The sequence below is a fragment of the Ambystoma mexicanum genome, chromosome 6q (assembly GCF_040938575.1).
Source record: "Ambystoma mexicanum isolate Mex_15411 chromosome 6q, UKY_AmexF1_1, whole genome shotgun sequence".
NCBI lineage: Eukaryota > Metazoa > Chordata > Amphibia > Caudata > Ambystomatidae > Ambystoma > Ambystoma mexicanum.
In genome coordinates this window covers 705673921-705686019 of record NC_090937.1, presented here as the reverse complement: position 1 = coordinate 705686019, position 12099 = coordinate 705673921, and the positions used below count along the sequence as shown (strand labels likewise).

Genomic DNA, 12099 nt, shown 5'->3' with positions numbered 1-12099 from the left:
AGAGACCCAAAATCTACAGTGGGGTGTTGAGATGTGGGTCTATAATTCGCGAAAACTCTTGGATAACCAAATTGAGAGTGAGAAAAGAGGAAGGGTAGGTATTGCTGATAATGTTGGCGCACCAGTGTGGACTGGACAATTCATTTTCTGAGGAGGTTAATGCACCTGGTACCCAGATCTGCGTGTCCCTGACATGTTACAAATGTGTATCCGCATAGCAAAGTCTCAGACACCCATTCTTATGACGTTGATAAAATGAGAACCATTTATTTGAGTACCAATACCTATTGTTAAAAACAGCAATATGTCATTTTCTGATGTTTACTATATTAGCCGCACTACTTCCATTTAGTGATTTTTCTTGTATTTTTCCATCTGTGGCTCAATATATCTTCCGTGAAGACCAGTGCATAAACTGCAGGGCACGCATTCGACTCTGGGCTGCCATTATTCAATCATTTATCCATTTAGAGTGGATAACATGAAGACTAAGGAGCTGGGCAATAATTACACCTAATTCTGCAAGTGTCAAGTGCCAAAGTCAGTTTTGTGTGTGTATATATATTATATATATATATAATATATACACACACACATCACAACACACACTAAATTATTTCCTCCATTTCAAAGTTTAGAGGATCTCATTATGTGCGTGGGGTCACAGTAAAACGTGGTATTTCATAAACACCTATTTGATAAAATACCACCTAATTAGGAGCCAGGATCGCATGGACTATTTACAACAAGGGACTGCAACTTTTGGCTCTCCAGATGTTTTGGACTACAACACGCATCAGTCCGATAGGGTAAAGATGTTATAGCAGTTTCGCCAGAGAACACAAACCACATTCTGGGTGTATGGCTGATGCTGGTGCTGCCTTGGACAGACAGATTGCTTCCCTCCAACATATACCCTCAAATACATAAAGTTCTGTGATAACCGCTTGTGACCCCAAAACCGCCTGCCATAGAGAATCATAGGACCAATTTTCTTTACGTATTCCTCCCTTAACAGGGGACGCATGACTCCCCAGTAGCGCTTTCACACCTGGATGTAGCATATATATGGCAAGGATATGATATGATAGTTTACTTATATAGCGCCCATACACAATGTGTTTCAAAGCACCTCACAGCAAGGGAGGGAACAAAGGAAATTACAATGGCATTCTTACAGGCCATGAACAACAAGAATTTGAAATTAACTATCGTACTCAGCCTGACGACATTTCAGATAGTGCAAGAGCTAAAACACAGATAGGAAGGAAATGGGAAACAGACAGGAGACTACCGTACTAGACCAGACGACATTTCTGGTAGAGCCGGATATTAACAAGAGGTTAGGGAGGGGAGAGGAGCAAGGAGGGAGAGGAACAATACAAGCGACTATCGTACTAGGCCTGACAACATTTCAGATAGTGTTGGAGGGGACCGAGGGGGGACAATTAAAGGGAGGGAAGAGGAGACAAACATTTGTTGCTATCATACTAGGTCCAGGGACAATTCTTATAGAGTAAGTGCATAGAAAAAAGAAAAGGATGGCGGGAAGAGAGAGGGAGAAAGGAGAGGAGGAGAAAACAGAATAAAACAGTAAGAAAAAAATATATATTTATAAATATATAGAATGCAGGTGCCAACCTTGGAGCTGTATTTCTGTGGGGTTCCAATACATCTGAACTTCAAAACTGCAATGTTCAGCCAGTGGGTCTGCATCACTGTTCTCATCTGAGACTGTTCCTGGTATCGGCATTGTGGAAGAAGTGCAAGCCTTTTATCCCTTGAATGGCCCTCACGGCATGATAGTTGTAAGTGAAAAAAGTATGTTTAACTGTAATTACTTTTTTCCTATTTTTGCATAGACCTTTGATGCCTGAAGAATGCAAAAGGCCCATTTATCCAGCACAGCCCCTAACATCAGACTGCGTGCGACAATGTCGGAATGGACACTGCACTCCAACAGGAAAATGTTGCTGTAATCCAGGCTGGGAAGGAGAATTCTGCAGAACTGGTGTGTACTGGCTTTTTATGACATCCTCAGTTTGCTCAGTTATGGCAAAATTAATGGCATTATTAAACAAATGAAATCAGTAGTCATTAGATTCTTTAGCCTGTCTTCTTTCTAACTCGAGCTGTACATAATTATAATGGTAATACCAACGAGTGGTTACTAAGCACGGGAACGGGATTCGAACCGGTGTTGCGCTCCACTGTCTTGCTTCCAAGACAAATGCGTACTTACCTATGAGGCAAGGAGCCTCATACGTAAGCACTGGGACAAGGAAGAGGGACGCGGAGGTAATTCTGGGCCAATGAGCTGATTTTGGAGGTTGGGGTAGGCGATGGGAGGGAGAGGGGATGTGTGTGGGGGGGTGGGATTGTGCAATAAATCATAATGGTTGTCCATCTCCATCCTAAGCAGGCATGATATGTGGTGATAGTTTCTAGAAAGGCATTTCGGTGCAGCCAGTCTAGTAATTCCTCAGTTTGGTATGACTTTTTTTTAACTGGACATTTCTGATAAAAGCAGTCCTGCTAAGTGTAATTACCTGGCTAGACTGGCATTTGGGTTCTGCCAGTCTAGCCATTTCTTACTGCGGTACTGTATATTTTTCTGGACATCTGTGAAAATATGATATGATATGATAAGTCATATATAACGCTCCTGTAAACAAGTGTTTTTAGGGAAGGAAAACAGAGGGAGGACAAGACAAATGATCTTACTAAGCCTTGTGCCATTCAGATAGTGCCAGTGAGAGAACGAGAAGTGCAAGGGGAAAGGGAGGCGGGAACTGCAAGGGAGAGGGGAAGGGCAAATAGGGCAGAAATGCTCTGAGTAAGTGCAGCCAGGGCAGCACGGCTCTGAGTAATGCAAGGAGAACAAGGGACTGTAGGATTACAGTTACAGCCCCTAACCTCATGGTAGGCCCGGAGGCAGTGCAAGGTTGACTGAGCAAGAAAGAGCCTGGACTCAGTGAGACTGAGGGTAGCCAAGCAACCAGCAGACAGGTAGGTCAGGTAGGTCTGCGGGGGAGGGAGAGAGAGAAAGCAGAGGAGAAGATGAACATTTTGAGCTGCTTCCAGAACTTCAGGTAGTCCAGCTCATGTTTGGGAGGTGCAGGGGGGCCATTCCAGAGGGAGGCACCTGCAGAGGATAGAGATCTATCCCCGAACCCTCTGCCTGGAGAAGCATCTAACCCTTAGGGCTCGAGAAGGGGGGTATTTTGGAAGAGAGAGTTGGATGTAGTGCGGATCCCAGCCCCAGAAAGCCTTGTGCACAATGCAAAAGGCCTTGAACTTGATACGTTTAGCCACTGGGAGCCAGTGGAGAGATTTCATGGCTGGAGAGAAATGGTCCCTGGGCATGAGGCCAAGGATAAGTCTCGCAGTCCTGATCTGGATTAGTTGCAGAGAGTGGAGATTAGAGGAAGGCAAATTGAGAAAGTGGCTGTCACAGTAGTCCAGCCTAGAGAGATCCAGGGCTCTAGAGACAGCAAGCTTCTGGGGTAAAGTGGGAAAGGGAAGAGTCCCTTTGAGGAGGTGCAGCTAGTAGTTGGACTTCTTGGCGACGTCCGAGGTGTGAGGAGAAAAAGAGAGAGTGGAGTTGAAGATGACACCAGGAATGAGCGAGAGGGGAGAGTCGGCTGAGGGGAGCCAGAAGGAAAACTGAGTGTCATCCGCACAACCCTGAAAGTTAGAGGAGAAGGTAGAGATCAGGTGGGCAAAAGGGGCCACGTAGAGGTTGAAAAACCAGGGTGAGAGGATAGAGCCCTGTGGAACACCACAGGTAGAGAGAGAGGTGGCAGGGTGAAAGGGACCAAGTTGGACCTGGGAGGGGCAGTCCAAGAGGAAGGAGGTCAGCCACTCCAGGCACTGATCCATGATGCCCAGGTTCTCACGAAGTCGATTGTTCAGGATGGCATGGTTGACCGTGTCAAAAACAGAGGAAAGTTCAAGGAGGATGAGGACAGAGCGAATGCTGGAATCAAGGTTAGAGATCAGATTTTCACAGGTGTTCAGGAGAGCAGTTCCCATGCCTCTGGCAGCTCTTAAGCCAGACTGATGGTCATGGAGACAACCAACAGATTCAGTGTGGAGAGTAAGCTGGGAGATGGCCAGCTTTTCCAAGAGCTTGGGAGAGGGGAAAGTTCCAGTGGCAAAAGAATGATTACCAAAATCGGCCAAGGCTGCAGCAAGGGTGTCAATATGGTTCTTGATGGTTCTGGAGGAGCGGGCAAGCACCTGTTTCGATGACACTTCCATAGATGGGACTTGTCTAGAAACCTCATCAGGTGTTAGAGAGAAAGAGAAGAAAGGAGGAGAGGGAGATATGGCCAAAGGGGGGCCGAGAGAGGAAGAGGAGATAGTGGACAGGATGTCCATAGTTTTAGTGCAGAAGCGAGAGGCCAATGTCGTACAGAGGTCCTGTTGAGGGAACAGGAGAGGTAGAGACCGCAAAAGGATTGGCCAGTTCCTTGCAGATTTTAAAGAGTTTGGCTGTGTTGTTAGAGGCCGCAGAGACGCACGCTTGAGTGTGTGCTCTCTTCTTGATGAGTCATATTGCTTCGACTGGTATTTTGGTGCAACCAGTGTAGGTATGTCTAAATGTGGCCTGGGATGCTTTACTGTAATGTTATTACGTGTCTACACTGGTCTACATTGCAACCAGTTGGACATGTTTTCATTGTGGCATGGCATTTTTAATAGCAAAGCATTCATGTTCAGGTGCACTGTTGGTGACTTGCATGTATTGGTTTGGTGTTACCCTACAAAACAATAGCAAACACTGGCTTTTTAGCCAATTTTTCTCAGAACGTATGCTGTATATTGCATTAAACACATATTTATATCTTTCTCCTAGTGCAGTGTACGGCATACCCCTTCAGCAGCACGTTCGTGCATATTGCGCAAGCGTGGTAATCTAGGCCGGCCCAATGTGTTGCACGACCCGTGATTTGTTGCCAAGTTGGGGGGGGGAGGCCCTCAGCATGGCTCGCAGGGGGGGGCCCAGATCTAGTGTTACACCACTGTAGAGAGCAGGCCAGTTCACATCACTATGAAGGAAGTTCTGAATGTCTGGTTCCAGGAAAATGTGATCCTGGCTGAAGGGGCACTAGAGTGGGGAGTGTTCTACCCCCAGGTCCCAGGCATAGGTGATGTTCTAGGAATCCCAGAGTTTGGAGTGTTGGGTGTGGAATATTCTGCTCCCTAAAAGTTTGCAAAAGTTCTAATGGACAGTCAGCACGGTTTGGGCAGCCGACAATAAGCATTTAGTCGTCTAGTAAGCAGTTAACAATCTGGTAAAATATACTGTGTCAAATCAGTTGACAGCATTATGGACAAGGCAGAGGGCCTTGAAGACTGGACTGATTGCCTGAGAGCCAATGCAGCTATTAAATGGGTGGCGAGATCTTCACCAAATATTTGTATGGAATTTATAAAGCAGAAACTTAGCCGGGAAGCAACAGAGCGCTGTTCGTAGGGGGTACATTTTGGGGTTTAAAAGTAAATGTACAGGACTAGCAGGGAAGCTGAGATTGAGAGGGGAGCAGGGGATGGTAAAGGTAAATAGAAAGCAATTAGGTTTGAGTGGAATGAACCTCAAGCCCAGAGATTGTATCTCTCCAGGACTGAAATCTCTGCACTGGCTCCCAGTGGCTGCGAGGATTAATTTCAAAACCCTCTGCATTGTCCACAAGGCCTTCTGGGGCCTGGGCCCTCAATACCTTCAACTCTCTCTTCCTAAATATCTTCCGTCTCACGCTGTTAGCTCATCTGCCTCCAACTCCCCCAGGGTCAGACGCTTCTCCAAGCAACAATTTGATGGTAGATCTCTTTCTTTCACCTGGGGCCTTCCTCTGGAACAGCCTCCCTGAAACTTGAAAAGAACCATCACTGGTTCCAGAAGCACCTCTAAACCTTCCATTTTGCTTCTGATTTCTCTCTTCCTCTCCCCTGCTGAACGCCTGGCTGAAACTGGTAGGGGGACTGTAGGGAGACAGAAACAGTCCCTTAGTGCAAGGTTGCCAGGGAAGGCAGTGCAGATGTGCAACTGGCAGTGCCTACGCCCGAATCAGACAGGGTGGGCAGGTAGATTTGGACAGTGCAGATTCAGCAGGGGAGAGAAGGGGAGAAAGCAGAAGCAAAGAGGAAGGTTTTGAGGTGCTTACAGAACCGGAGATGATTCTCCTCAAGTTTCAGGGAGGCAGGAAGGTTATTCCAGAGGGGGGCCCTGCCGAAGAGAGAGATCTACCACCAACTCGTTGCTTTGAGATGCGACTGACACTGAGGGAGTTGGAGCCAGATGAGCGAAGAGCTCGAGAAGGAAGATATTTGGAAAGAGAGAGTTGAAGGTAATTCGGCCCCAGGCCCCAGTAGGCCTTGTGGACAATGCAGAGGGTTTTGAAATTAATCCTCGCAGCCACTGAGAGCCAGTGCAGAGATTTCAGTCCTGGAGAGATACAATCTCTGGGCTTGAGGTCAAGGACAAGTCTCACAGTCGTGTTCTGGATAAGTTGCAAAGGGTGGAGAGTAGATGCAGGCAGATTTAGATAGAGGCTGTTACAATAGTCCAGCTTAGACAGAACCAGGGCTCTGGAGACGGTGAGCTTCTGGGGGAAGGAGAGGAAAGGAAGAATACCTCTGAGGAGGTGCAGTTGGTAGTGTGACTTCTTGGAGATGTTGGAGATGTGAGGAGAGAATGATAGTGTGGAGTCTATGATAACCCCAAGATTCGTAGCCTTGCAGGTGGGAGCAGGAAGTGGGCCAAGAGAGGCTGGCCAGAGGGCTGCAGGGAAGGAGGGGGTGGGTGTGCCAATGAGTAGGATCTCAGTCTTACTGGCATTAAGGCAGAGGTCATTGGTGGCACACCAATCCTGGAAAGCAGACAGACAGACAGAGATGAGGGAAAGGGAGGAGGAGGCCGAGGGTAGCCTGAAAATGAGCTGTGTGTCATCCGCATAGCACTGAAAGTTGGGGCAGAGAGTGGCAATCGGTGGGCAAGGAGTGCCAGGTACTAGTTGAACAGACAGGCAGAGAGGTTAGATCCCTGGGGGACACCACAGGTAGAGAAAAAGATATCAGCGAAGAACGACCCAAGTTGGACCTGGGAGGGTCGGTCAGAGAGGAAAGAAGTCAGCCACGCCGGAGCCTAACCGGTGATACCCAGGTTATCATGGAGATGGTTGAGCAGGATGGCGTGGTTGACAGTGTCAAAGGCAGAGGAGAGATCGAGCAAGATGAGGACGCAAGGGGTATTGGAGTCAAGGTTAGAGAGCAGGTCTTCACGGATGTTCAGGAGAGCAGTTTCCGTGCTTCTGGCAGCTCTGAAGCCAGACTGATGGTCATGAAGACAACCAACAGATTCGGTGTGAAGATTTAGCAGGGAGATGGCCAGTCTCTCCAGGAGCTTGCCCAGGAAGGAAGTGATGGAGATTGGGCGATAGTTAGCAGGGCAGGAGGGGTCAGCAGAGGGTTTCTTAAGGAGAGAGTGCACAAGGGAGTGCTTCAGGGGGGAAGGAAAGACTCCAGTGGTGAAGGAGTGATTGCAAAAATCAGCCAGAGCAGGAGCCAAGGAGTCGATGTGGTCCTTGATCCTTTTGGAGGAACAGGGGTGAACCTGTTTTGATGAGACTTTCATATTTCGGACTTGTCTAGAAACCTTGTCTGCAGAGAAAAGGGGAAAGGCAGAGAAGGGAGGGGTGGTGGCTGAAGAAGGGCCAGAGGATGAGCATGGAGTAGTAGGACGGGGGGGCGATAGGAGGAGAGTTAGGACAGGATGTCCTGAGTTTTAGAGATGAAGTGAGAGGCCAGAGCCGTGCAGAGGGCCTGGGAAGGGACAGGAGACGTTGAGACTGCAGCAGGATTGGCCAGTTCCTTGCAGATTTTAAAGAGTTCAGCCGGGCTGTTCGATGCCGCAGAGATGCGGGCTTGGATATGAGCTCTATTCTTGTTGAGGACGGAGAGCCGGTATTGCCTTTGCAGTAGGCGGCAGGCCAGTTTGTCAGCGGATGAGCAGGAAGCACGCCATTTCCTTTTGACCACCCTGCACTTGCGTTTTAGTCTGAGTCATACCAGGAGTTACACTTGGCTTTGGGCTTCAGGCGGATTCTCATGACAGGGGCAAGGATATCAAGAGTATCAGATATAGAAGAGTGGAGCGTGGAGAGGGCTGTGTCAGGGTGAGTGTCAGACAAAGGAGGGGGGGTGGGAAGGTGGCGGCAAAACCCTCAACTGACACGCGCTTCATGGGCCAGATGACCGAGAAGGTGGGTGGCAATGGTGAAGGTGGCTTGACCTGATGGGTAGGGAGGGTGAGGTGGGAGGATAGGAGAAAGTGATCATTCCAGGAGAGAGGAGTGGAGAGAGGGACAGAGAGGGGAAGGTCTGAGGAGATCAGAACATCGAGAGTGTGCCCTGCAGAGTGGGTCGGGCCAGAGGGAAGAATGGTGAGTGAGAGAGAGTCGCAGAGGTCACGAAAGAGACCAGAGGGGGGACAGGAGGCATCTAGGTGGATGTTGAAGTCTCCAAGAAGGAGGAGTTGAGTAGTTGAGGCCAGGAGGGAGGAGGAGAGATCCGCCCATTCAGAGAGGAAGGAAGAAATCTGACCAGGTGGCAGATAGATAGTAGCCACAGTAAGGGAATGGCTAGGAGAGAGGGAGAGCCTGCAGATGAGGAATTCAAAAGAAGAGTAGGTCTGCGTAAGAGTGACAGAGGCAGGAATCCATTCAGGGAAGATAAGGGCTGGGGGAATCCATGGATGTCCATGGATGGCCGGCACATTTGCCCCATACAAAGAATGCCCTGGATCGTTGCAGATCCTGGTTGAGGAGCTGAATGCAGAATCCCAGGAAGTTCTCTACATTTGGAACTTCAGAGGGAGTAGTGTGTGACGAATCAAAGTCTGGGGCACCAGTGGTCCAGGGATGAATATCAGTTTCTAAACCATCAATCATTCCCACACCTCTAGTACACCAGAAGGGATATGAACAGATTAAAAACAAGAGAAAGTTATAAACCTCCTTGTCCAATTTTGGTAACATGGACAGAACGGCAGGATTATCTCTGCAAGGTTGTGGATCATTGGTTAGTTGCAACACAGAGAAAATACAATTATTACCCAATGATAGAAGGGGCTGTCCAGTCAAGGTTGTATACTTTATTATCACAACAGACAGTTCTGGCACACTACAAAATACAACCCATCCTGTAAAGGAATGCAGAGGACAGACAATTTCAAGAAGGAAAAGGGATGCAATCTCTGGCACTTACCAACTAGGAAGCTTGCCTGCAGAGCCTAGCAGGGCATGCTGTGTGCTGGTTGGGTACCAGTTCTGGAGATGCTGGAGGGTTCTCTCGATTCAGTATCTCCCACTATTCCCTGGGAGATGTATAAGGGAGGGATCTTGCTTCCATCTTTGGAAATTCTGGCCTTCCTTCACTTGCAGAAGCTGTGAGGCACACTAGGCCTCATTACGAGTTGGGCGATATCCTGGCGGTAAATCTGCCAGAATACCACCTAAATGAATTACTGTTGCCGCCACTTGGTCCAGCAGAATCTCTGCCGGATTACAAGTGGTGGTGACAGTTTAATTCCCCATTTAATTTGAGTCCATTGTGCTCAATGGAGCTTTTCTGGCAGAATTACTGCAGCCGAATTACTGCTGTGATAATTCCGCTGATTTTTCGGCAGTAAGTTGGAGGATTTACCTCCAGGATTTTCCTGGAGGCCAATCCTCCACTCCAGGCCCAAACTCGTAATTTGGAGTAGTGGTAAAATTGGCAGTAATGCAGTTACCACCAACTTTACCACTTACCTCCAAACTCATAATGAGGCCCACACTGTACCTTCAGCCAGGGTCCAAATGAGTTCTTCTTGTTAGTCCTTGCAAAGTCTTCAGATGATCTGTCAAAATAGGTGGCACTTATTCATTCGTACTTGTCTTCATCCTACCTGCTACTACAGTCCTAAAAAGGCATTCCCATTCTTTTTAATATACATATGTATGTTTGTAGGCGATTTATATAGCACACACCTAGCTAGAAAGCAATACAAAGCTGTACAAAAAAGGGAGTGGCACATAATGGGTGGGGGTGACATTTTGTTGGTGTATGCTCCTAACTGGGTTTTCTTTTCCATTGTAAAATCATAGTGCCATCTAAAGTTAGTTTTAAAGAATAATTGTGTGATTATTCTGCTAGGAAGCGCAGAGAGGAGGAACATGTTAAGATGTATGATGAAGGCACTGTGGGCACAGATGCTGAAGAACCACACAGTAGAAAGCACTTAGCTTCATTGTACATATGTTAAAGGTTCCAGACAGCAACACACCCACTGGTCCTAATCATCTCAGGGCCACATTCACGCATCATCACTCATCCAACATTCTCTGATCTGTCCTTCACTCACAGTCTCCAACATCCTGTCAGTATGGATGGATGACCAGCAGGGAACTCTCACAGTACTGCTCTCGAATAGAACATCTCTTAATACAATAGCTTGTGACACTTTTGGATATTAGGAATTCTCCTCATGATGGGCCATTGTCTCAATGGCACGCATGCTTCTGTGTTATGGCCGTCCCATAACTCTGCTTATGATAGTGCAACTTTCTCTGGTGGCATTTTGAATATTTATGTGGTTGTGCGCCTGTATTTTGGCAACTTTCTTTACATGTTGTTTTGCGTGAGGTGAGAAAGTAAGTGGCTGTGTGTTTTTGGCAAAATGTTCCTTCATATGTTCTTGTGGAGAGTATGTTGTATCTGTAGCGCGTGAGCTCCGTGTCTGTGATGCCTGCCATTTGAGATACCTCACGGTTGTTTTGGCATGGGCAACACAATGACAGCTGGTCCGGGCAGCACAATGCCAGTTGCACCCCCATCAACTGTATGAACAAAATAATGACGCGGGTCACATGAACAAAGAGCGGCCATTTCCCACGGCTCTAGATGAGTTCTAAGAACGCTGTGCACCGCTTTTACCTGCTCCACACGTTTCTTACCTTGGTTTGTGTGAGATGCATGCATGAGTTGCCTTGTGCAAGTGCCCTGCTGGTCACCCCTGCGAATGTTGGTGCCTGTGAGTGACTGGTAGCTCAGTGAATGTTGCATGGGGGATAATGCATGCACGTTCTATGAATGTCGCTGACCAGGTAGGCCTGATGATGGGCAGTGGGTGTGCGCCCTTGTCTTCATGTACAAAAGAGTAACTGGTACCTATGCATCATACGTACAGTAAAGCTGGGTGTTTATATACTTTCTGACCCTGAATACTCTGCCTGCGGAGGATGCTGAAATCTGGGCCTACCTATCAGGTCACAGGTTCGTGTCCTGGCATGCCTGCTCTGGCCTCATCCATCCAAGGATAATTAAAGGAGCGCCATTGGCATAGGTTGTAGTGGGAGGTATTGTTATCAGTGCTCTGGAGCTGAAAGACTATGGCAACGTGCAGCATAGAAGCATGCCATCTAAACAACCACTTATTATGTTTAGTTGTGCGGTATGCAGATGTGATTTTATTAATTTAGTGTATTTGCTAGTATTACCATTTCCAAATAAAAACAAAAACGCTTAGGTTAGCCAATATTTGTCCTAAGGAAGATCAAAGGCAGGGTTTGCAGCTGTGTTCATAAACTCAACGGGCCTCATTACAATGGTGCTGGTCTGGAAACAATGGTGCTGGTAAGCTCACCGGCACCCTTGTTTCCGGACTGGCAAGCTACAAGTCTGCTTGCCGGGAACGTTGCTAACGGTGCCAGTGTTCCTATGTCCCCACTGCCATAGAGTCTCAAAGGACTCTATGGGAATGGGGATTAACATATTTGCTGGCGCCTGACCTCCAAGCTGCCGAACTCTTAATGAGCCGGTGGCACCGGGAGGTCAGGAGCCAGTAAATTATTCTGAGTCTGGCGGCAACCTGAATGAGGCCCAATGTTTTTTTCTAAACAGAACTTAATATTTTCGAGTGTTTTTTTAAACTAAATTGAAGGTTCCTGCATTTTGGAAGCAGTTATGGCTGCTTCCCTGCTGCAGCTCGACCAGGTCTAACGCCAGCCGGACTCATGCCTGCAGGAGTGGACTGGGAACTCGAAGAGGCCCTGG

General features: G+C 47.7%; 1 protein-coding gene across 1 annotated transcript in view; it reads left to right on the top strand.

Annotated features, from left to right (window-relative positions):
• HHIP (hedgehog interacting protein) overlaps nucleotides 1–12099 on the top strand; it is a 272593-nt gene that overhangs the window by 246788 nt on the left and 13706 nt on the right. The window contains exon 12 of the mRNA XM_069631219.1: nucleotides 1863–2011. Coding sequence (XP_069487320.1) covers nucleotides 1863–2011 — 149 coding nt within the window. The remainder of the gene's footprint in view (nucleotides 1–1862; nucleotides 2012–12099) is intronic.